The sequence below is a fragment of the Cervus canadensis genome, chromosome 13, assembly GCF_019320065.1.
Source record: "Cervus canadensis isolate Bull #8, Minnesota chromosome 13, ASM1932006v1, whole genome shotgun sequence".
NCBI classification, from domain to species: domain Eukaryota; kingdom Metazoa; phylum Chordata; class Mammalia; order Artiodactyla; family Cervidae; genus Cervus; species Cervus canadensis.
Window position 1 is genome coordinate 73,234,084 of NC_057398.1, and position 25,063 is coordinate 73,259,146.

The following is a 25,063-nucleotide window of genomic DNA, read 5'->3' on the forward strand; positions in this document are numbered from 1 at the left end:
CCCAGCCCTTCCAAGGCTGGGACTTTATTAAGGCCGGTTCCTTCAGGCTGAGCCACGCGCTTGTAGGAACGCGTCATCTTGTGGAAAGAGCAGAGGTGACTTCTCCCCAGCAGGCAAGAAGCTGTGTCCCCAAACAAGGTAGGGACGGTTCTCTCCGGGAACCGAGCCCGGGGCGCAGAGCAGCGGCATGGTGGTCTGAGCCCCGGCGGTCAGAGCTGGCGGCTCCGCTGGGCGGTTTCTCGGTCTTCCCGAAGGCCGAAGGCACAAGGAAACAATTCCGTACGCAGGGGTAGACGCGGACCGGCGCGCACGCCTTAAAGGGGCGAGCGACGGTCCCGGCGCGGCGCGGCGGCCCCGGGAGGCGGCACCACGCGGGGAGCGCGAGGACCCGCGAGCGGCCTCCGGCGCGCGTCACCCCGCGCACTGCGCCTCCCCGGCGCCCCGCCCCCGGGCCGGGCCGCGGCCGAGCCCGCCCCCTTCGCCGCCCCTGATTGGGGGCTGCCGCTGTCCATCCGGAATCTATTTTTGATGGAATGGGGGTGCCACCCATTCTGCCCCAGATCACGTTTGCCGCTAGCAGCCAACCAGTCGGGCCCAAGTCTGCGGGCAAGAAGGGATTGGGGGCGAGCGAGCTCGGCCCCACAGCCCGCCGTCCGGACTGCCCCCCGCCCCGCCTGGGACGCGGCGATCTGTCCTGCCCGCCTGGGGCACCTACCCCTCGTGGAAGCCGAGCGGCGGCCTCGCTCGCCCAGCGCCGAGGCGAAATGTAGCAAGTCGGGTGCCGCGGCTGGACACTCGCCTAGGCTGGGGTGTGTGTGTGTGGCGAGGGGCATCTGGGGCCGAGGAGGACTGCAGAGGAGGAGGAGTGATGAGAAGAGGGGGACCCTTGCCTCCCCCGAGACCACGGGTCCCCGCCGCCAGTCGCCAGGCGCCCCCGTTCCTTCTGAGTGAGGAGGGGCAGGTCAGTGCTGTTGGGTCTAGGGGGTGGGTGGCGAGGCCGAGGGACCTGGCACCCCGCGCATTCGCTGAGTCTGTTTGGAGGAGAGGCCGGAGGGCCACCCAGATACTTCTCCCAATCCCTGGGTTCGGGGACACGAAAGTCGTCTGCTTAGTCCCCTCCCCGGAGCATCCCGGGTCACTTTTGCCCCTTCATCCCAGGGCCTAGGCCCGGTTGAAGTCTCTCTCCTGGCAGCAGCGGATGAGGGGCTGGCTTCTCTCGCTCCGAGCCCCGTTTCAGGTTAGGTGACTTGGCAGGAAGACGGGAGGAGGGGGGCCGGTCAGGTTTTAGCGGACTCAGAAACTTTTCTGGCACAGGAGTCGCGGACTCTCCTGCTCAGAGGTTTCTTCCTGGATCTCTAGTGAAGGTTTTTGAAAGAACCAACGGGACAGTGTTGAAGGAGACTGGAAAAGGGAGTCCTGGTGACGTGAGTGACTAGAAAGAGAAAACAATTCCCGTGGGCCAGTTACTGGAGTTTGATCCACCCTTCCCCAAACTGGAGTTGACTAATTGTGTGTGTTTGGAATACTTAAGGACCTATTCATCCTTCCTAGGGAAATTCTCTTTAAACGTATTTTTAACTTGTGAGAGCTCTTCTGGTGGAATGGAATCGGGTGGGAACAAGGCCTGGGGGTTCCTGTAGGCAAGAAGAAGTGGGGCCATTACCCTAAAGAGACATGCATTTGGGAGCAAGTGCGTCTTGGCTTATGCTGCTTTTGTTTTTTATTCTGCTCTTTTATTTATTTTTTCGGATGGTGCTTTTCTGTTTTTGTTTTTTAAGAATTCCATTATATCCCACTCTCAGTAACCCTGGGGAACAGGATGAACCTAGAGAACTGAAATGTGTGCATAGTAACCACAGTGTTACCGTCCTTCCCTTCAAAGTGAGATAACACGCTCGTCCTATCTGACGAGCTCACAAGGCCAAACAGGAGCAGGGGCAGAGAAGTAGCGGAGGCCTGGATCCAAGTCAGTGTCTGAGCTTTTTGTAACACTCTTGACTCTCAAGGGCAGGAGTGGGTAGGCCTCTGGCTCTTGGCCTTGGTCTGGCAGGCCTGCCCCATTGCCTGGGGAGTTCTCCCAGTTTGTTGGGTTTTTTCCCTCAGGGACTAGAGTTTGTAGGGGTGTAGGGACCTTCACTCAGTCAGATTCTCCCTGCTTATTTGCCTTGTCTCATGACTGTGAACTATCGCTTTCTGCAGCCAAGTGGCTGCAGGGAACTTGTGACTGAATTTGTAACAGACCCTACTGGGAGACCACATTCTAGTAACCTTGGGTTTTTAATGGACATTCAAGAAGGGATCTCCCCCAGGACATCCATTCCCATCCCCCGTTGCTGAGAAGGCAGTGCCAAGGTCTCCTGCGCAGCATCTTCCCTGTCCCAGGCAGGCCCCGTCTCATGACTGTTGACCATGGTGGTGGTCCCTGGTGGGCAGTGCGTTACCTGTTAGGAGGATGGCAGGGCTAGTGCCTGCTGGGCATCCACATGTTGCAGGGCAGGAATGGGGGGTGTTAGTGAAAAAGGAAGGGAAACAGCAAACTCCTTCTGCCTGCCGTGTGGGAATATTCTCGCCGTGGGAGCTGTCTTCTGCCCTACCGTAACACTTCCTTGTCTTCCTTTTCCCACGTAAGGTGTTCCATCCAGATTCTTGTGACTGTGAGGACCAGGGATTTGCGAAGATACAGGGTCTTCCCAGAAAGGAGGAACTTCTCTGGGAAAAAGGAGAGAGACAGCTGACACTGCCCTGGGACCAGCAGAGCCGGAGGAGCTGTGGGCAGCTGACTGAGCCCAGCCAGAGGCCGCCCCAGGCCAAGTCTGCCTTCCGAAGGATCTGAACTTGGGCTGCTTGTCATCAAAGCAGGACCACCTCAGAGGCGCCGCAGACTTGACCCCACTCTTCTGCTCTGGATGCCCCCGACTCTGAGGAGTCTGCGCTGAGAACCAAAGAAGTGACGAGGCCAGAAGCTTCTCGGCCGGCTGGGTCGGGCACCTGCACCCCTAGCGCCGGCTGCAGCTCTGGTGCAGAGTTTCCTGCTCCCCTCCAGCTTGTGGCTTCAGTGCTTGATGGGGCTGCCTGTCGGTGGATCAGCTTCTGAAGCGCCCGATCGGAGCGGAGAGCCGCGGGAAGAGGTCCCGCGGCCACCACGCCTGCGTTCACCCCAAGACTAAGTTCTTTCCCAAGTTAGAAGGGGAGCCAGAGCGGAGAACAAAAAGAGGGGAGTTCCCCCTTCTCCTCCTCCCTCCGCGACATGTCCTCCAAGCCGGAGCCGAAGGACACCCACCAGCTGAACGGGACTGGTCCCACCGCCTCAGCCTGCTCTTCGGAGGGCCCCAGCCGAGAGCCCTTGGCTGGGACCTCAGAGTTCCTGGGCCCCGACGGGGCGGAGGTCGAAGTGGTGCTGCCTGAGTCTCGGGCCAACGCCAAGGGCCTCCGGGAGGAGGACGCCCTGCTGGAGAACGGCAGCCAGAGCAATGAAAGTGACGATGTCAGCACAGACCACGGCCCCGCCGCCCCCTCCCCGCTCAAGGAGACCTCCTTTTCCATCGGGCTGCAGGTGCTGTTCCCCTTCCTCCTGGCTGGCTTCGGGACGGTGGCCGCCGGCATGGTGCTGGACATCGTGCAGGTAGGAGCTGGGAGGGCGGCCCTGGACCCTGAGCCTGGAGCTGTCTTTTCCTCCTGGGAGACTGTCTCTTGGAGCTTTTCCTCCACCTCCCTGTCAGAAGCAGCTGCTGCTTCCTGGAACCCTGTTTCCCTTTGGATCATGTCCTCGGTTTCTTCTTCCTCTAGTCCCTTTCTACAGAAGCCTTGAGGAATCCCGGTAGCCCTGGGACAGGTGGTCAGGGCTGTATTGCTTAACAAAAGCAGGGTTGATTCCCAAGCTCAGGCTTGGAAGAGGAGATGGAACAGATTGTTGCCTGCCATCCCTCCTGGTCATTCCTGCAGAGCCCAGCTCACTAGGAGACATTTAGATCATGGGCCTTCTCTTTAGGCTTTCTTTCCTCTTTATTTTGGGGGTTTCAAGGATACCCACAGTAGAAAGCTCAGTCTCAAGCCTTCCCTTCATCCCCCTGCTGGGCAGGAATTTGTTCAGCTGCCAAGAGGGTCTCAAATTAAGCAAGAAGGTTCTTAAAGGCATTTTGTGTTGCTTGTCTTTGTGTAACCTTGGCAGGCTCTCCTTAGAGAATGAGGGTGGGCACATGCTGAGACATGATTTGGAGGGTTGGGATGATGAGACATAGAAGTGTTGATTATGTGACAGATATGGGGACAAAATATAACCAAACTTGGGCAGAACTCTCTCTTCTTCTTGCTCCTTACCTGTCTTTCATAAACCGTGGTGGGCAAAGAGAGCTCTTTGTGAGGCTCCTAGGTAGAATTAAGGAGAGGAATTGGCAGAACCAGGAAGCTAAGAGCCAGGGATATGCTATGTTAGAGTATTGTGGGTTAGGAGTTACCCGGGACCTCCAGGTCCCCAAGATGATTTAAAGCCTTGTTTCCAGCTAAAGTTTTTGAAGCTTAGTAAGACACATAAGGCCTTCTGAAAGTTCTGGGTTTATCTAAGTTAATCATTAACATGTATCAGATTCCTCCTGAGTTCTGGGCTCTGTCCTAGGTACTCAGAGAAATGGGAAGGCTGGAGGTGATCTGGCTTTTGCCCTTTGGGCCTCCTCCTGCCCCCTGCCCCAACCAGTGAGTCCTTGGCCATGGAATCTCTCAGGAGGATGTGGATTTCGGCATCCCCTCTCCTTTGCCGAGCCAGCCCTACAAACGATGCATATGATAATACAGAGTCCTGCTGGCGAGTCTTACCAGGCCCCTGTCCCAGGAAGCAGGATGGTTGGTTCTAGGAGGTTCTTTCAGTGGTGTCTACCTGGACCACTTTGACTTGAGTCTTTAGGGGAATGCTGCACCTTTGGTTGCCACTGAGGATGGTGTTTATATCATGCCCTTGTCTCCCTTAACCTGTCTCCTTGGGGATTGTTCCTCATGGAGGTTGGGATGCCAGTCTGGAGCAGTGAGGGCAGGCTTTGGATTCCTTGCCCAGGTAGCTGCTTCCCCTCCTAGAGCAGCGAGTGGGGTAATGAGAGGAAGAGAAATTAGACCAGGGTACCAGTTTCTCCACCTCTTCCATCCCTTTCCTGTGGCCTGGGTTCTCATTCTCAGAGGTTTCCAGTTCTGGTTTGGTGCCTCCAAAGGGGTGTAGAACCAGGGTCTGATGGTAACCTGGGAGGGGTTATTTTATTTTCTAGAAAGTAAGAACGGTAGTGGGCAGCATCTGTTGGACTCTTCTGTGGACCCGTGGTGTTCGCACCATAACTGTCCCCATTGTGTAGATAAAGAGCCAGTGGCTCAAAGGGATTAGTAACTTGTCCTTGGTCATCGGACTCAGAACCTATGTCCTTAGCCTCTATAGCCTTTACTGTGGCCATGGTTCCAAAGTTGGTTAAAGACTGTGGGAGGAGTCTGCTCTTTGTCTTTCCTCGAAAAACAGGGTAGACTGGAATCTGGAACAACTGGAGTTATATGCTAAATGAGCGAGAACAAAGGTTCTTAGAGGGCCATTCCCTCGCCTTCTCTTACGCACTCAAGAGAATTCTAGAGCTGGAAATGACTTCCGGCATCTTATCCCTTACCCTGAGACACTGAGAAACCAGGCAGGGAATGTTTGGAGCCTGCCGGGTGTGCCCACAGAGGGCCAGCATTTGCCCTTGGTGTGGCACCTTGGCTCACCCCAGAGCTAAGGTGCAGTTGGTATGGACAACAGTGGCTGGTCTGTCTTTGTGCCCGCCCCCAGCCTTCTCCCACAGCGTGTCTGGAGCAAGCCCTGCAGATGGCTACAGTCGTATCATGGCAGGGATGGCGGGAGCAGAGAGATCAGGGACCGCAGGGAGATTTTTATTCCATATCTAAGGGAGTGAAAGAGGTGACTGGCAATCTTGGGGTCAGGAGGAGCAGGACGATTTCTAAGGATTCACATCTGCATTTCCCCCTCACAGGCTAAGCTTAACTACAGTGGGATGGAGTCCTCTCAGCAGCTGGGGCCCTCGGGAGGAACTGGCTGTAGGGTGTCCCCCGTGTCCCAGAGCAGCTGAGCCCAAGGCCCTGCTGGTGCAGACGTCTCCTTGGTCCAAGGCCCTCATTTTTCCCCACTGCTGCAGAAGCCCCGGCTTTTCCCCAGGCTCCTCTTATCTGCCCTCTCTCCACTTAGTGTGTACAGCCACCTTGGCGGTGAGATAAGGGACTGACTACTGGCCAAAAGTAGGAAAAGGTTAAGTACTGAGGCTGAAGTTCCCGGAGCGTTTGGGAAGGAAAGCGGGACTGGGCCCAGTGTGGGAGAGGAAGGGGGTTGGGCTGGGGAGCCTCCACCCTGCAGAGGCCCTGCCCAGCCTCCTGGTTTGGTCCTGGGCAGCCCCAGGGCAGCTCACTCCCCTCTTCTGTCAGCCCTTGGAGGGATGGGGGTAGCAGGGGGTGGTGTGCCAGCCTTCCCTGGAATTCTGCTGCTGCTGCTGCTGCTGCGGCGCTTCAGTCATGCCCGACTCTGTGCAACCCCATAGACGGGAGCCCAGCAGGCTCCTCTGTCCCTGGGATTCTCCAGGCAAGAACACTGGAGTGGGTCGCCATTTCCTTCTCTGTCACTGGAATTCTGAGCTGTGTTAAAACAGGTGAGTCTCCCAGCTCTTCATCCTCACTACTCATGTCCTGAAGATCCCTAGGAAAGGAGACACCCCCGCCCCCAAACGCCTCCTCCTCTGGCTTTTCTGTGTGTACAGAGGAGTCTGCAAAGGTGAAGGTGGATGGCAAGGATGCCTTTGGGTAAGCGGGGTGGAGCAGAAACATTCCTCCTGCCCCCACAGGTAGGCTACCCTACCCTTGGCTGGCCTGCCCCCAAGGCTGCCTGCATTCCTGGACAGAGCACTCAGGTTTCAGGTATCCGCCTCTCTTATCACGCTTTGTCCAGCCTTCTGCCCCCAGGCGCCGCCCTGAGGGCCTCCCCCTTGGACACCTGCAGGGAGAGCCTTAGGTGCAGGCTGGGTTTACGCCCATCTGAGCTGACTCAGCCCTCACCCTGAGAGTCAGCTCCAGCCCAGCTTCCTAGGTGCTCCTGCAGTTCTCAGAGCTGCTGGGGATCTGAGTCACCTTCATGTCTTTGACTCCAGCCTGTGACTTCCTTCCTTGCCGTTCTCCTCCTGGAGGGGAAGAAGGCCCAGGGCAGAACACTCCCAGGCAGACTTGGTTCTCTCTTTGAGGCCAGAGGAGGTGTCAGATGGAAGAGAGATGAACAGACCAGGGTGAGACCGCAGTAGGGCCGCTGAGGTGTGAAACCTTTGGTGATGAGTCAGGATTATTGTGGAGGGGTGGCAGGCTCATCCTTCCTCCAAGCTATCAGGAACCAGTGAGCCCCCATACCCCCCCACCATCCACAGACAGAGAAGGAAGGGGAAGAGGAGCCGCATTTCTGAGAAGGAGTGAAATCTGTCCCTGTGTGCCATCCGCATTTCCCGCCAAGGGCTTCCTGGAACGTGTTCTTTTCCATCCCCAGCAAGCAGGAAGGCGTGGGTGAAGGCTTGGCTTGTGGGTCTGACTTCAGGGTCAGACACTTCCAGGCAGGGTGAACAGGACAGGCCTGAATTAGGCCAGAGCAGGAAGGAGACGCGCTGGGCCCTGGCCCCTGGCGCTCTACCCGCTGCTCACCTCAGGGCCAGCCTGCTTCCCGGGCCCTCCCTGAGCCGTTTGTGTGTGTGCGCGCGCGTGTGTGTGTGTGCGTGTGTGTGTATGTGTGTGTGCACGCGTGCATGTCAGAGGCTCCCCTGAGAGGCTTTTGTGGGTGAAGAAAGGATGTGTGCAGCCACTGGCTACTCTGACCAAGTGCCAGCTCAGGGTGTTGCTGGGTGGGCGTCAGGTGGTGTGAGGTTCCCAACTGCCCCTGGCAGGCCTGGGAGCCTTCTGCTCAGGGGCTGTTAGCATGAGTGCCGATTCTGTCCAAATCGCTGCTGAAGGCCCATGCCGTCTAGGTCCTAGTGTAGCTGAAGGAGAAGGTGTTTGTGTGCTGAGGGGGTGCAGGGATTTGAGGATTTATAACCTCATATATATATATTTATATTATATATTTATAATATATATATTAAGTATTACTGTATAATATAGTGGCAGCTAGAGGGGCTTAGCTGGGCTTCATATATTTATTTTTTCTTAACCATAAAGACAATATTCCTTACAAACAATTCAGAAAATATTTCTGGCATACATTTGGAGTATTTCTTTTCCGCCTCCTTCACTCTGCCAACACACACACACATTTTACATACGCCCACCTGGAGATCACAGCTTTTCACAGAACTGGAGGCGTGGAAGCTGGGAGAGGTGGATGTTATGCCGTGAAGAGGGGATATGAGGCTGGCCTCAGAGAGAGGCTTCCAAAACCGCCAGTCAGCCACTTCTGTTGGGAGCGGGGGGTGTCACAGAAGGAATGCTTGCTCTCCGAGCTACATGTCCAGTTGAGGTGAGGGAGAGGGGGCAGAGTGGGGCACGGCCCTGCCTGCTGGGAGCTGGAGCCCCAGCGGCGTGTGCATCGGCCTTGGCCAAGAGCAACAGTGCCTGACCTCCTGCAGGGCACATGGGGCCCGTGGGGCTGCCTCCCCTCTAGGGGCCCCAGGGATAAGAAAGGAGGTGCCTCTGTCCTGACTCTTCCTGTGGGTGTCTGAAAGCTCAGCAACTGTGGCTAGGGGTCAGGGCGTTTCTCTTCCATCCTTAGTTTTCAAGAGGAAGCCTTCCCTAAAAAGATCCCTATGCCTTCCGCTGTGAGGGGCTAGGCCAGGAGCTCAGGGAATGAGAGGAGCCCTCCTCTGGGGTCCTGGTAGGGACCCCCACTATCAACACCCCCCCCCATACCCTCAAAGAGAACTCTGACAAGAAAAGAGAGGTCCTTGCCTTTATAGGACCCCCGGTGCACCGCCTCCCCTGGCCTCGGCCCCCTCTGATTTCCATGCTCCTCTTTGTTGTTGTTAAATTGTGGTTTAAAAAAAAACAACACATAACATAAAATTTATCATCTTAACCATTTTTAATGTGCAGTTCAATGGTGTTAAGTATATTCACATTGTTGTAAAACAGGTCTCCAAAACTTTTTCATCTTACAGAGCTAAAACTCCACACTCTACACCTAAACATCGACTTCCCTTTCCCCCTCCTCCAAGCCCTTTAACAGCCATGCTACTCCTATTTCTAGGAAGTTGAATACTTTAGATACCTCGTATGAGTGGGATCATGTAGTATCTGTCTTTTTAAGACTGGCTTGTTTCACTCACTATAAGTCCTTACGATTCATCTATGCTGTTACACATAACAGGATTGCTTTCCATTTTAGGGCTGAGTAACTTTCCCTTGTGTATGTAAGACTATGTTTTGTTTGTTAATTTATCCATCAGTGGACACTTGGGTTGCTTCTACCTCTTGGCTATTAGGAATAACGTTGCTATGAACACGGATGTGCAAATATCTCTCTGACACCCTGCTTTCGATTATTTTGGGTGTATACCAGAGGTGAGACTGCTGGATCCCATAGTAGTTCTCGCCTTAATTTGTTAGTAACAGCCATACTGTTTCCCATAATGTTTGAGCCATGTTTCATTCCCATCCAGAGTACTCAAGGCTTTCTATCTCTCCACATCCTTGTCAACTCTTGTTATTTTTGTTTTTTAATAGTTGCCATCATAACGAGTATAACTTGATATCTCATTGTGGATTTGATTTGCAGCCTTGCTTATCATTAGCTGTAGAGTGTCAGTCCTGGAACTGCCATTATGGACCATCTGATCTGGCCCCTGCAGTGTACATTTTACAGTTAGGAGCTCAAGGCCTTGTAACTTGTCTAAGGAGATCCTGCTGGCCCCTGTGGGACAATGTTGGGGACAGAGCAGGTGGCCCACCCTTGTGGTCTCACGTGGGAGACCAAGGCTGTCAGTCGAGTACCCTTGCACTTTGCTTCCTGACCTTGGTAGTCTGATCAGCCTGCATATTTCTGTCTGGCTGCCTGACCCCTCCCCTCTCCAAACCTGAAAGCTTTCCATTCTTTTTTTTTTTTTTAATTTATTTTTTAATTGAAGGATACTTGACAGAATTTTGTTGTTTTCTGCCAAACATCAACGTTTCCATTCTTAGAAAAGGAAGCACAGAAAGGAACTCAGGCTGCCCTTGGGGCCGGGGAGGGTAACCCAATCCCAGCATTTCTTGCAAGTCTTTAGTTTCAGTTGCAATTAAAGTAGCTTTCAAATAGCCAGTCCTGGCTCCTACATTTCTCCTTCCTAGCCCTGAGTATAGTGCTCTCTGAACCTCGATAGTTCCCTCCTTTACAAAATGGGGATAAGAATAGCTCCTACCTCACCACGTTTTTGATAGAGTAAAATGAAAAACTGCACAGAGAGCCCTCAGCCTGGCACATAGTGCAGACTTAGAAGACATTAGCTGAAAGAATGGGTCGGAGAGCGGAGCCTGATGGTCTCAGGGCTGGAATCCACGGCGCCGGTGCTCTCCCCGCAGCAGCACCCCTCCGTTTCCTAACCGAGAGACTGGGGGAGTTTTCCGGGGTGACAGGGCCGAGGGGGAATGAACAGCCTCTTGCAGACCAGCCTTCTGAGGTTTGGGGGCCACCGTCTTCATTCAGAGCCTCTTCTGAAGGAGAGCGGCTGTGGCTGAGGCCCAGAGCCCTTGGAGATAGAAGCCAAACAAACTCTCTAATCTCCTCAGCCCCGTGGAGCCCAGCGCTCAACAGCTGAGACAACAGCACCCGAGGCTGAGGCCACAGAGAAACTAGACTGAAGGTGATTTGAAGGGGGATCGCGCTGCAGTTCTGGGGTGTAAGCCAGCTCCAGGGTGACTCAGCTGCGTGGGTCCCCACCGTCCCCTGTCCTGGCTCCACAAAGTGGCCAAAGGAAGCAGAGCCAGGCTGGGGTCTCCTGACTTGGGGAGACCCTCTGCACATCCCCGGTTCTGGGTGGCAGGAAGGGGGCTATGTTGTTTGGAGCATCGTGGACTTGGTTTGCTTCCAGGATTCCTGGAGGAAAGGCGTCTGACCAGCCCACCCCCTGCTGATTCCACTTCCTTCTCAACCCCCTGCTCCCAGACTATCCAACTGTAACCAAGCAAGGGCTTGTGTGCCCACAGCGCAGAAAGCCAAACTCTGGCTGCAGGTTTGCAGTAAAGTATGGGCTTACTGCCGGATACCAGGCAAGGCGGAGGGAGACAAGCCTCAGAGCCTCGCCCACTTGGTCTTTTTGAGTGAGGGGATTTAAAGGGGAAGAACAAAAAAGCTCTGGTAACTCATCGCCCAGGAGAATCAACCTGAGCTTGTAACAATGTTATCACTGATCTCAGCAATCTTAGTCATCTAACTCTGGCTGATTGCTGTTTAGTTAGCACAGGATTGAGGTCAGAAGGGGCAAGAAAGGGATTGAATTCAGACAGGGACAAGAAAGGGAATCAAGTTTTGGATAGAAACATTCACCATAAACTCGGAGCAGAGTTTATTAATTAATCATAAACTCACTTTCAGGGGACTCAGTTTCACTTTCAACTTTGATGCCAGCCCTGTGGGGCCCTGAGATTCCTGGGTTCTGTCTTCCCCTTGTAGCACTGGGAAGTATTCCAGAAGGTGACGGAGGTCTTCATCCTGGTGCCTGCACTGCTGGGCCTTAAGGGAAACCTGGAAATGACGCTGGCATCAAGGCTTTCCACCGCAGTGAGTGTCCTGGCTGAGGGAGTGGGGCACACAGAGACGGGCAGCACAGAGCCTGACTGAGAGGTCACTGCAGGCCTTTCTCAGCTGCTCAGGTCTGCAAGGTGGGTCCGGGCTGGAAAGGCTCAGGGAGATCCCGGGCTGGTTGTCCTGCCCCTGGTCAGGGGCTCCCTGCTCAGAGTGGTTCCCAGGCTCGGTTTCTGGAGGTCCCAGCCACCCCTGGACTCTTGCCCCATCCCCTGCTTCGCAACCCGCCTCGTGACTGTTTGTGCAGCTTTGCCAGGCGAGCATCACGCTGGTCCCTCCACCTGCACAGCCGGGGGCCTTCTCTGATCTCCAGCCCTGCTCTGCAGCTGGGCCGGAGCTGAGCCAGGCCTTCCCAGCCCCCTCCCACCCTGCTCCCTCTCCCCCACGGCAGCTTGCTCTTCTGTAAGGGAATCGAGGAAGGGGCTGCTTATCACTCCCACCTCCCACAACCTCTTAGATCAGCCGTCATGGTTTGGAGACTAAACTAGATTCAGGGCCACAGGGCAGGAGGTAGGAAGTGGTAAAACACGGAAGGCCAGGGGAGCCAGGTGGCAGGGATGTCCCCGCGTGGCCATGAGCCCAGAGAAGGCAGCAGAGAGAAGTGGCAGCCTGCCTAGCCCTCCCCATCTTGCCCTCCTGGCCTGCTCCCAGCCACCTCAGTCCTTCCCAAACACTCTCATGGCCTCTGTCCTGCACCAGCAGCTGACCTGTTCCCCTTGGATGGCCAGCTGGCTTCAGAGCCAGGGACTGATCGGGTCCTTCTCACCCGTATGGGGATGAGCTGCCCGGAGGAGCAGGGCAGAGCCCAGAATCGGCCTCTGTCCTGAGGAGAGGGGAGAAGAGGGTGCTGCCTTAAGAACCCCCATTGCCACCCTGCAGCCAGAGGCAGGAGGAGCTCAAGGCTGTCTTGTGCCTTCCCTCTCATCCAGCCCCTCCACCCTGCTTCACTTTCCCTGGGGGTCACACCCTGGTCCAGGGTCTCAGGGCACGTGCACCGTCTGCTGATGCAGGCGGGATCCTGATGAACAGAGAGCCACAGGCTTTCCCAGCCTGACGCTCCAGACCCCGTCCTCCCTTTCCCAGGCCAACATCGGGCACATGGACACACCCACGGAGCTCTGGCGAATGATCACCGGGAACATGGCCCTCATCCAGGTAAGAGAGAGGGGACCAGGACGGTGGGGCTCAGCTTCCTTCCTCCCTGGGCAGGAACGTGACAGGCCTCAGTCAGCACCCACTGGCTCCCGAGTGAAGCTCCAGGGTCCTGCTGAGCTGCTTTCTCCCAAAGCAGCTCTAGGAGATTTCCCGATTTCCCAGGAAAACAGCCAAGATCAGGGGGATTCCCAGGATCTTCAGTGTCAGTTCTCAGCTTGCAGTAATGCCGGAGGCTTGTGTCCCCCCAGCTCACATCAGGAGACTTGGAGTGCTGAAGGCCCTTGACCACTTTTGTCCCATGTCCCCATGATGCTGCATACTTTCCGGACCAGGAGTTCCTCCCCTTGAGTCCCAGGCCTGTGTCTGGATGAAGTCTCGGGCTCTGTGGACCCTCCCCGGGGCCCCAGAGGAGCGCTCATTCAGCCAGTTACATGTCCTGGGGTCCTGCAGGGCGCACTACCCAGGACTGGTGTCTGGTGTGAAGCTGAATAAATAAAGACATCATTCCCGCCTGGAGGACCGGACAGGCCAGCCCTGCCCGCCTGCTGGAGCTGCTGGGGGCAGGAGGAGGCCTGGCCGAGTGCTCTGTGACCTCAGCTAAGCCGCGCTCTGCTCCCTGAGTCACCGCTCCCCTCCGCAGGTGCAGGCCACAGTGGTGGGCTTCCTGGCGTCCATCGCCGCCGTGGTCTTCGGCTGGATCCCTGACGGCCACTTCAGCATCCCGCATGCCTTCCTGCTCTGTGCCAGCAGCGTGGCCACGGCCTCCATCGCCTCCCTGGTCCTGGGTAAGGAGGGCGAGGGAGGGACGGGGGGGAGGTAGGCAGGGCGGTCCCAGAGGCGTCTGAAACCGGGCCCCTCCCGTCTCCCTCTCAGTTGGCGATGCCCCGTCATCTCGTCTTCCCCTGCCTGGCCCCTCTTCTTCCTCCCCAGGCATGATCATGATTGGAGTCATCATTGGCTCTCGCAAGATTGGCATCAACCCAGACAATGTGGCCACGCCCATTGCTGCCAGCCTGGGTGACCTCATCACCTTGGCACTGCTCTCAGGCATCAGCTGGGGACTCTACCTGGAGCAGGGTGAGGCTGAGGTCACTGAGGATGCAACCAGGGTGGATTCCTGGGTGGGACTGGGAGACAAGGCAGCGGTTTCACACACATGTAAGGGTTTCTCCTGTGTTCCTAACCACTTGGTTGGAACACAGTTTGTAGATAACTCCCTACCTTACAGAGGTGAGGCTGAGTTCTTATCTCAGATTCATGCAGGCAGCAGGCGCAGGGGTGAAAGTATCTCAGAAATACGCTTGGTCCTGTGGATTCTTACTCCCCTTGGAGGCGGAAGGGGGAAAGGGCAAAGGAAAGGAACTAAGGCTGGAATCTGCTTGCACAATGAAAGAGAGGAGATGGAGCTTTTTCCAGGGATCAAAGCAAGAAACCTAGCATCTGGTCTCTGCCCCTGATAAGTTCAGGGTCTGAGGAGCTGGCCCCCGTGTACCTCCTGGGTTAACAGCGAGCATCAAAGGAGTAGATACATTTGCTGGCATTTAGCGTGGTGTTACCGTTGGTCTGTTGGGATTTTGCAGGCTGAGCCTAGGGGCGGCTGGGAGCAGGGAGCACTTGCTCACCTGCCTCTCCTCTCCACCTCCCAGGAATCTGGCAGTACATCTACCCCCTGGTGTGCGCCTTCTTTGTGGCCCTGCTCCCCGTCTGGGTGATGCTGGCCCGACGGAGCCCGGCTACAAGGGAGGTGCTGTACTCGGGCTGGGAGCCTGTCATCATCGCCATGGCCATCAGCAGGTAGGCTCACTCCCCACCCGCCGCCCTTCCAGCCCTGGGAGGGGAAGTGTGGCCGGACCCTAGAAATGCCTTCAGTAGTGGCTCAGTCACCTGTGCTTCTGTTGGAAGTGATGGAGCTGTGTGAAGGGGTTTCACACACCACATCAGCTTAGGGAGCTGACTACGCACAGCTGGGCTCAGGGACATAAATGGCCGGGCCCCAGCGTTCTCCATCTCTCAGCTCTGCTTTTCTCTGTGCTGGCCTGCAGCTTCAGGTTTGCACTTGCGTGTGCTGATTCCAACAGGCGAAGAGAGATTCTTTCTCTAAACTCTTCTGCAAAGTCCCATTATAGAATTTCACTGCCTGTCGTCCTGACTGTCCCTGAACCAGTCACTGTGGCCTCCGAGATGTGCTGCTCCGACTGCACGGGCCTGGGGCCGCGCAGACCACAGTGGCCGAGTCTGGGAGAGCTGCTCCCCGAGGAGAAGTCCAGCCCTCCTCCCAGAGGGGAAATAAACACTGAGCAGGCACGGCAACCAGCAGCTCCTCACGCCAACTCGGGAGGGAGTTGGAGGCGGCTGCTTGCTAGGGTGAATGTCAGGAGCAGCAGCCGGTTCTGGCAAGGGGAGGCGAGGACTGGAGGACGAGGGACTCCTGGGGCCACCTCGCTGCCCTCGTCCAGACGGACCTGCAGCCCCACCCCAGGGACCAGAGCAGAAGCCTTCAGTGGTCTTTATGTCTGTGCAGTGTGGGAGGCCTCATCTTGGACAAGACGGTCTCAGACCCCAACTTTGCAGGGATGGCTGTCTTCACACCTGTGATTAACGGTGAGGTCTCGGCATCAGCTGCCAGCGGGGGAAGGAGAGGGCTGGATCAGAGGGTCTGGGGGCTTTGTATCAGTCAGGGTTCTAGCAGGCAAGAGAGTCCAGCTCAGAGAGTTCAAGACTTGGGCTGGTTCCGGGAACTGGCGCTTGAGCATGGGGTCCTGGGTCCGCCTAGCTTTGGAGAGGGACTGATGACGGCGGGGCTTGTCCCCTGAGCTGTGTGTGTGACCGCAGGTGCCCACAATGCCCTGGTAGGGAAGTCAGGCTCCTGCCTCTACACATCTGTCCCTTCCCACGCTCTCAGCCCACCGGGGCCACAGGGGACTGCCGTGTCTCCATAGCTGCGAGGATGGGAGGAGCCTCGAAGACACCCCGGAAAGGAGCCTGTCTGCTCAGTGGCTCCGTCTTGTCCTGGGGACTGGTGGATGGGCCCCGCTCCCTGGGCCCACCACGGCTTAGGACTCCCGTGTCTCCACAGGTGTTGGGGGCAATCTGGTGGCCGTGCAGGCCAGCCGCATCTCCACCTTCCTCCACATGAACGGGACGCCAGGGGAGAACTCGGAGCAAGCCCCTCGCCGATGCCCCAGCCCCTGTACCACCTTCTTCAGCCCTGGTAATGCCAGAGTTCCCACCTCCTCTCCTGGGTTTACATCATCACTTAAGAAACCCCTGGAGCCTGATTACGCGGGTTCTCGTCTGTTGGGCTGTGTGCACCAACTGTTCTAGAGGGAGAGTCCAGACAGGAAGGCTGTCCGTGCCTGGGGCACCCTGGGGGCTGGGCGCCATGGGATGGATGCAGACACAGTCTGCCGTCTGCTGCCCATGAGTGCAGCGCAGCGCCCCCTGGCTGTGAAAGGTCTCCTGACGCCAGATCTCCCCCTTCTCTTCTCACGCCCCTTCTCCGCTGGTCCTAGATGTGAATTCTCGCTCGGCCCGCGTGCTCTTCCTCCTCGTGGTCCCAGGACACCTGGTGTTCCTCTACACCATCAGCTGTATGCAGGGCGGGCATACCACCCTCACCCTCATCTTCATCATCTTCTACATGACAGCTGCTCTGCTCCAGGTGTGGACCAGCAGGGGCGTGGGGAGGGGCCAGGGCCGCCCTGCAGGGGTGGGAGTGGAGGACCAGGGACGGTGTGGCCGGTGAATGCTGGGCGGGGGCTCAGGAGGACTGGGCAGACCGCAGTTCCAGCCCAGTACCTGAGAGGCTGTGTGGCTTTCGGTGAGTTGTTTTACTTCTCCGAGCCTCAGTGGTACATTTGCAAATCGAGGGGAGTGAAGCGGAGGTGCTGGATTTCAGGCAGGTGCCAGATTTCAGGCAGGTGCCACCCCCACTGGCCTGGCCACGCAGCTCCGCGTGGCTTTGTTCACATGCTGGGCTTCCTTGGGAGGTTTCATTTGAGTAGAGGATTTCACAGCTTGAGAATGTGTCAAAACCACTGTACTAGACAATCTCTAGGATCCCATTCAGCCTTCCTGTAACACTAGGATGTCTTCTTCCTTGCTGTTTACTACATTTTTTTAACTTTTTATTTTGAAATCATTATGTATTCATAAGAATTTGCCCCCCCAAAATGTGCTGAGAGAGCCCATGTACCCGTCACCCAGCTCCCCACAGTGGTAACATCTTGCATAATTATAGCACAACACCAAACCCGGGAAGTCAGTGTTGGTATAATGCACAGAGCTGTTCAGATTGCACTGGTTTTACATGCAGTCTTATGTGTGCGTGTAGTTCTATCACTCATACATTCATGTAACCACCACAGTCAAGACACAGAACAGCTCCGTCACCGCAAGGCTCTCTCGTGCAACCCCTTTATAGCCAATCTAATCCTCATTATTACATTTTCAATTTCTATAGATTTGTTTTTTTAATAGGTTAGTTCAAAAAATTTGAAAGGGTCAATAGAGAAGCCTCATTGAAACATCCTTCCTCCCTCTGGTCCTGCATCCAGTTCTCTTCCTCACCGGCCATTGGGGTCCTCTGTTCCTTTCTTTTAATAGAGCTGGTTTACACTGTTGTGTTAGTTTCTGGTGTACAACAAAGTGATTCATATACAGAGATATAAAAGATACATGTATATATCCTTTATCATACTCTTTTCCATTATAGTTTGTTACAAGATATTGAGTATAGCTCCCTGTGCTATATAGTAGGACCTTCTACTATCTTGATCTGTATCTCTCATATATCCTTCAAGCTTATTCCATGTTTAGGCAAGCAAACATACATATTTTTCTCATTTTACTGTTTTTTTTGAGACACATATTATTGGGTGTCAGGACACCTTGGCCAGGTCTGGGCCACCCACGTGGTTTCCCCGCAGCCGTGACCCCAATTGCCACGTTCTGTTGCGAGTTGGGGTGAAGCGCATGTTGCAGAGCAGGGATGGGTGTGGGCGCCCAGGGTCTGTGGCTGGAGGGCGGCCCTCGGCCACCTTGGGAAGGGCGGGCCTGTCTCCATTCCCCGCTGTGAGCATGCCGGGGGCCATGCTTACCTCCTCTCTTCTCCAGCTGGTGCGGGGCCAGGGTGGGACACCTGATCCCCTCTAAAGATTCCTCCTGATCCCCTCGCTGCCTCCTCCCGGCATGTGCCCAAGCCCTGCTCGGGAGGCTGGAATGTGGAGACAGCTGCTGCCTGTCCCTTCCTGGGGCATGTCCCGAAGTCCTCTGGCCACATTCTTTATTTGGGACCCTTCTGCAGCTGCTGGCAAGGGTGTGAAGTTATGCCAGGGGGGTGGGTGGGTGGAGGTAGTTTCGAGGGGGCTGTCCCTCACTCAGGATCAGGGCCACAAAAGTCCAAGGCCGTTGTGTGCAGGGCAAGGCAGGAGGTGAAGGATGCTGAAACTGTAACCTCTGCCTTCCTTGAAGAGAAGACTGGAGAGCAACCAGTCTGCCTAAATTTAGGTATCACATCTGGCCTCTGGATCCCCCAGTGGGCTCTGGTTCCAGGAACTAAGCCCCTTTGGGCAGAATTTGCATACCACAGTATTTACAAAGTACAGTCAGGAGTAAAACCTCCTAAATGACTGTTTTGGAGCTTTACCGTTAGAAACCATTTCATTCTTGCTCAGATGCAGTCATTTGGGGAGCCCAAATGCCAGGAATTGTGCAGAGTATAGAGAAGATGCAGGCCTGTGGACATCCCCATAGTATTCTAGATCAAGTGCATCGCCAACTTAAAAGTACATGTAAATCTTGTTAAAAGGCAGATTCTGATTTAGGAGATCCAGCATGAGGCCTAAGATTCTGCATTTTTCACAGGCTTCCAGCTGTCGATGCCCCTGGTCCTGGGCCCACTAGCAAGGTTCTAATCTAGATCATCATTAATTATCTGTAATAATGGAAGAAAAGCAAGGAACAGATACATCACAGCAGCAAGTTTCTTTTGAATTGATATGCACTGTGTGCTTGGTATTCAGCTGACTTATTCCTAATTCTATTTTGCTAGGACTAATGTTAAAATAAACTTGCATTCTCTGAGCAGAATGGGAAGGGTCAGGAGGAAGGCAGCTTGGGATAATCAACTGTTACTCGGACAACTGTGCCGGCAGCAGCCTCTCACACTGTCCTTATTCCTCTCTGCTCTGAGGACAAATCCCTCTCTGAAAAGCAAACTCCAGCCCCCCAGCCGCCTGCTGGGCTCCTGCGGAGGCCAACATGGCAGGAATTGGAGTGACCCGAGAATAGGATGACCCAGAATTAGAGGCAAGAGGACTGAATTCCTGCAATAAGGAGGATGTTGATTAGTAAACCTCTTGTTGGGTAAATTTGGGAGCAGAATGTAATGTAGGCGACTCCGGAGAACAGAGGCATCTTCCTTCCCGATGAACTCAAATGCCTTCTGTCATCTGTTCAAGGTGCTCACTGTGGGCTAGAGTAGCAGAGAGGGGTTGCGGGGGCAAAAAGATGAGCTGACTTGCTTAAGGACTGGCTGCGGCTAGCCAAGCCTCGCGGTGCGGTGAACGGGGCGATCGCGTGGCCTCTGGCTCCCCCTGGAGAGGGGATGGCTGTAACTGGCCCTTCTATTCTCCAGGTGCTGATTCTGCTCTACATCGCAGACTGGATGGTGCACTGGATGTGGGGCCGCGGCCTGGACCCAGACAACTTCTCCATCCCGTACTTGACAGCCCTGGGGGACCTTCTCGGCACTGGGCTGCTGGCACTCAGCTTCCATGTCCTCTGGCTCATTGGGGACCGAGACACAGATGTCGGGGACTAGCCTGGTCACTCAACCTTCTCTCCACCTCTCTGCACTTTCTGTTTGAAATTTTTTTGTCGGGGTGGGGGGTCGGTTAGGTCTTCTCCCCTCACCCCCATCCCACTCGACACTCCCGTCTCTTTCTAGGACTTCACGTGGATACCAAATTCTCATTATTTTCAATGGGAATTTTTATACATTGAGCCAAGTTTGTAGAGTAAGAATTCAGACAGGACAGGTGGACTGAGATGCACAATACAAGTAGGTGTCTGAGACAGTCACCAGTGCAGTTGCATGGTGGGTGCCTCCAGAGGAGATGCCTGGGGCAGGGGTCTCCGTCCAGGATCTGGGGACATTGGTTTAGCTTTAGCAAACTACGGCTCTGGACTGGGGGGTTTGTCTTTGTTTTCTCTTTTTCTTTTTGGTTGAACAGAGGGATAAATGTCACTCTCCCCTCCCCCACACACATAAGTTTTCTAGAAGTGGACCAGCTTCAAAGCCCTAATTAAGAGACAGCTGGTCCTAGCCCCAAGTAATCCTAGCCCTGTTCTCTGCCCTGCTCTCCAAAAGGATGAGGTGAACTCCTTAAATTATATACCTGCTCTTTACCCAACTGCCTGAAATATACCACCAGCCCCTCCCTCTGATCTTTTTTCCAACTGACTATCTCATCCAAGAAGCAATGAGCTGTGACCTGGTCTCGCTGTTGGCCCACGTCCACCCGTAAGTTTGCCAAAATCGACATCCTCCCCGGACCCAGAGACCTGATTCTTCTTCTCTGTTCACCTTTATCTCTAATTATTTCTAAGCATGACCTTCCCCAGAGCTTGCTGTGTTGGCTTCCGAGATTGGGGATGGAGAATGGGTTTGTGGAGAAGCGCTGGGCGGTTGATGGGTGTCTCACTGCTGCTGTTCCTCCTGAGGACATAATCACATGCACCTTAGAATTTCTCGCTTCCTGAAATCACTGTCTTTCATGCCGTGGAGGTCAGTTTTCCTCTCTCTTGGCTTCTGCCCACATCCATCATGTGTTCATTCACTCATTCAGCAAATACACAGCTTCCCCAAGAGGAGCGATTCTGCAGGCACGGCCTGAAACATTCACTGAGCGCTGTTTATTGAGTGCCTACTGCTCGTCAGGTCCTGTGCTGGGTACTGACTGGCCAGAGGAAACACAGTTCCATCCCTGCCTCAGTCCCTGGATACAAAGGCTGTGCACCCTTTTCAGTCTAGCAGAGAAGGTGTCCTCACTGAATTTCCCTCTTTGCCCAAGCAGGGTCTGTCTCTCGATGCCGCTCCTGGCTCCCATGGGCACGCAGCACTGGCCACAACTCAGGCCCCATTGCTCAGCCACTACTGATTTCCCTACACTACCCTCTCTCACCCTCGCCTCTTTCCATCTCCTCCCCACTCACCCGAAGTGGGGTTCAGATCTTGAAGGCCAGACATCCACCCACTGCTTCCAGTTTACCCAGCACAGGAGTGGGAGAGTGCTGGGGCCTCTGCATCCTCCCAGCACGTTACTGTGAACAGGTCAGAATTCTGCTGTGCACACTCACATGTGGACAGACCTGGGCATTTGGATGCAGGTTTCTTCCAGCCTCTCTGTCCATAGCCTGCCCTTCAGCTGTCCCCCTCTGTCACCTAAAGGGCCTGTGTCCAGGGGAAGGCCAGGCAGTGACCCCGTCTCTTACCACCACCCTGCCTCACCCCAAGGAACTTGCCCTATGTCTCTAGAGATGCTTTCTCTCTCTGCATCTCCACCCAGGACACCGGCCAGAGCCTAGATCCTTAGACTTGGAATCGTACCCAGCAGAGTTCACTGACACCAGCCCGGCCTTGTTCCTGTTCTTCTCGGGCCTTCTCCTGTCTCGTCGTCCATCTCCAGACACGTTTGCAAACAGACTCTTGTACAGGCGTTAAAACCAACTCCTCCGCCCCCAAGGCTGTGCCCGTGTGGTCTGCAGTCACCTCTGCCCCAGGCACTCACCCCTTTCTCCTCTCTGGAGTTCAGCCAGGCTGCCCTGGAGGAGTCCGGTGCGCCCTCCTTTGCCAGAACGTAGGCGTGCCCCGAGCCCTGAGGACGAGCAGAGGGAGGTCTGCAGGGCGAGAGGGAAAGAAAATGAACTTCATGACTTTCATGGACGATCCATTTCTTTTCCCCTGATTGCACAAACCGCATGGACTTCTGGCCTGGCTGTGGGGAGCAACATTGGTTTACTCTTATATCCTTAAAAAGTTACAGAACTGTGTCCTAAGAGAATTATTTATAGTGACTATAACTGAATTGACAAATGTCAACATAACTGATAAATTATATTTGGTAAAATAAAGAGGACGTTTATTTAGGTGGTTGGTGGTTCCTGTGTGTCTCACCCAAAAGCAGCTTCCCCTGCTGTCTTGAGCCTGCTCTGTGGTCCCACCCCCTCCTGGCATAGAAGTGGAAAGAGGCCAGAGTGTGACAAATGAAATAACTCTTAGATACGGAGATGTGTGATAGGAAACAGTCATTTCTTGAGAAGCAGCCAGTGCTGCTCTGGGACATCCCTCCCTGCTCTCCGCACACTGACTCGGCCTTGGTTGGGGTGTTGGCAAAGGGCGCATGCACCGGGGGGTTAAGAGTCCTTCCCTGCAGAGGTTTATCCCTTGCTTGGGCCACAGTAACAGTAGCTGTATTTGTTGAGTACTCGCACTTGCCTTCACCATGCTCAGCACTGTAAGTGCTTAGAAATTTATAATTGACTGCAAACGGTTTAGAATCTGGCCTGGATCCAGATCTTCTAATTGTATTTGTGTTACATTGGACAGGCCATTTACCCTCTCTTGAGCTTCAGTTTCCTCATCTGTACAGGTACCTAGAGTCGTGAGGAGACTTCAATGAGATAATTCACAGAAAGCAGTAAACACTGTGGCTGGCACACACCAAACCCCAATGTAGTAGTCGATTTTAAAGTGAGAGGGAAGTGGGCCAATCTCTAGACAATGTCAATACACTGACCGTAGTGGTGAATCAGGAGTGACTGGGGAGCAGGCAGGTGGAAAGAACACCTAACCAAGTCTTGAGGGTCAGGGAAGTCGTAGAGGAAGCCGGGAAGAATAGGAGTTAGCATGGGAGGAGAGCAGCGACATGGAGGAGAAATGGTAGGCTGAGCAGGGTAGCGAGCCTGGTGCTTTGGGGAACTACAAATAGTTCACATGACGGGAGTTTGGAGGGCAGGGAGTGACAACACAAACTTCGGAGAGACACACAGCTTTTCTGAGACGGCAGGTAGGGAAGGGCAGAGTCACAGTGCAGCCCCACCCAGGCCTGACTCTAAAGCCTCTGCCGGGAACCACTGCCCACCCAGGACATGTCCCCCAAAGATTCAAGACCATGTTATATAGCACACAGTGCTAGCAGTACCCTACTCAATGATCAGCCTTCTTTTTTTCAGCTTTATTGAGATATAATTGACAAATAAAATTGTCAGATAGTTAAAGTGTGTACTGTGATGATTTCATATATGTATATGTTGTGAAAGGATTCCCCCCCTCACTGAGTTAACACATCACATCACTTCACATTATTACCATGTTTTTTTTTTTCCTGATGAAAACATTTAAGAAATCAGCCTTTTTTAATGCACCTGGACTCTGGGACTAGCTCTTCAAAGCAGTAATATTTAAAGTTAATGGAAAGAGGATAACTGCTTGCTAATTATTATTTAGATAATATTTCAATATACAATATTTTATACTATATGATATAGTTTTAAATAATAGCCTCATTTACAACTTCTCTATATTATCTCTAAAATATTATCTCTAAAAGCTCTGCAAAAAAGATTTTATCACCATTTTACAAGGGATAACCTGAGACACAGAAGGGTTAAGTGCCTTGCCACCCAGCTTGCTCTCAGCCCACCATGCCTGGAGCCAGATGAAAACCCTGGCCAAGGTGTCCCTGCACAGACAACACATAAACATTATACTGAAATAATCAAAAATATAGTGCATGTTACCCCAGTTTTGCCCTTGAGACACCTTGAATTGCTGCAAAACAGTAACTGTCTACAGAAATAGACAGTATCTTCCAGTGGGCATTTAAAAACAAGCTTCCCAGGCGCCATCCTATCCCTGATGATATTTTTGCAACATAATTACAGGCAACACCACCAACCCTGAGATCAGTCAGCTGACAGTCTCCTGAAATCCAGCTGTCTCCAGCAAAAATTCGGTAACTGAATTCAGTAACTGTGTAGTGCTGTTTACTGCACTATACTTTATTACGATTATCTAGATATAAAATATTTTAATATGACTCCCAAAAAAGTGTCTGGCTTGGAAAAAGAAAACATTTTTTAAAAAGCTAATAAGAAAACATACTGCCTGGTGGCCTAGTGGTTAGGATCCCAGGCTTTCACTACCACAGCCTAGGTCCACTCCCAGGTCGGTGAACTGAGATCATGCAAGCCGTGTAGTGCAGTCAAATCAACAACAACAGAAAAACTGCAGGAAAGTGAGGACCAGTTAGCCAGCCAGAAAGAAACAGTTTTTAACATAATTTGTAAGACCTTATGGCTATATTCATGTTTAGTTTAGGGGGGTTGACTAATACTGTCTAGTTATTGTTTTTAAGTTAAACGAAAATAGTCCCAAATAAGTAAAAAGTATGTCACATTCAGAGCACCGTAAAATTTCCTTATTTTGAACATGTTGGAACAAATTTCTTGTTTTGAACATTACAGAAATTATTTTCTCTTAGATTCTATGAAGGGAATGTTGAACACATAGATAGAAATCGTTGCTTTAAGGGAGCTCTGAGTTGTGACTGGCCTGGGACGCATATGTGATATCTGTCCTTGACTCTGCACTGGCACATATGTGACTTTTAAGTACGTTAGCTAACTTGTTGACTACCTCACAAATTACCCTGAAGTGAAGTACATGTTTTGGGTTTTAGGAGTTAGAAATGTGTGCGGAAAGGAACTAAGTCAAATATGGACTATTAATAAGATTTCAAGGCTAAAACTCAAAACAGCCTTCGATACAGGTTCAGGCAGGTGCAGTGGCGAGATGCCACCATTGCCCGAGGTGTTCTCGGGGAGCCCCATCCCAAGCCTGGAACAACCACTGACCCTCTCCCCGGGCCCCCCATGCTACAGAGGACAGACCAGCACAGCGCACACCCACCCAGCCTTCTACACGCTGTCTCTTGCTTCGCTTACCATCCAGATCCACTTTCTCCTGGGTCAGGGTCAAAGCTGACGGCCAGATTCCTCTGGGATACCCCAGGACATCTCTAGATTCTCCTACTCCCCCAGCGAGGCGCGACTGCCAGCCTGCCTCCTCCAGTCAAGGCGGATGCT

At 53.7% G+C, this 25,063-nt stretch overlaps 1 protein-coding gene across 2 annotated transcripts; it reads left to right on the forward strand.

Annotated features, from left to right (window-relative positions):
• Window positions 1-14: 14 nt before the first annotated feature.
• Window positions 15-22,063, forward strand: SLC41A1 (solute carrier family 41 member 1). Of its 2 annotated transcripts, none has more exons than XM_043485343.1 (11): window positions 15-138; window positions 2,630-3,622; window positions 11,627-11,734; window positions 12,842-12,913; window positions 13,554-13,698; window positions 13,844-13,990; window positions 14,560-14,707; window positions 15,435-15,514; window positions 15,990-16,124; window positions 16,426-16,574; window positions 19,551-22,063. In XM_043485343.1, the coding sequence occupies exons 2-11, from the start codon at window positions 3,248-3,250 to the stop codon at window positions 19,734-19,736; spliced, it is 1,545 nt and encodes a 514-aa protein (XP_043341278.1). In that variant the 5' UTR covers window positions 15-138; window positions 2,630-3,247; the 3' UTR covers window positions 19,737-22,063. The 2 variants fall into 2 exon arrangements, with proteins under 2 accessions (XP_043341278.1, XP_043341276.1); XM_043485341.1 differs by lacking the exon at window positions 15-138 and adding an exon at window positions 557-961.
• The last annotated feature ends 3,000 nt before the right edge of the window (window positions 22,064-25,063 follow it).

What these genes read in the sequence shown, in the direction of transcription:
- SLC41A1 (XM_043485343.1), top strand. Translation starts at nt 3,248, where the DNA reads ATGTCCTCCAAGCCGGAGCCGAAGGACACCCACCAGCTGAACGGGACT. An exon ending in ATCGCCATGGCCATCAGCAG is followed by an intron (nt 14,708 to 15,434) that starts GTAGGCTCACTC and finishes ATGTCTGTGCAG; the next exon opens with TGTGGGAGGCCTCATCTTGG. An exon ending in TGACAGCTGCTCTGCTCCAG is followed by an intron (nt 16,575 to 19,550) that starts GTGTGGACCAGC and finishes TCTATTCTCCAG; the next exon opens with GTGCTGATTCTGCTCTACAT.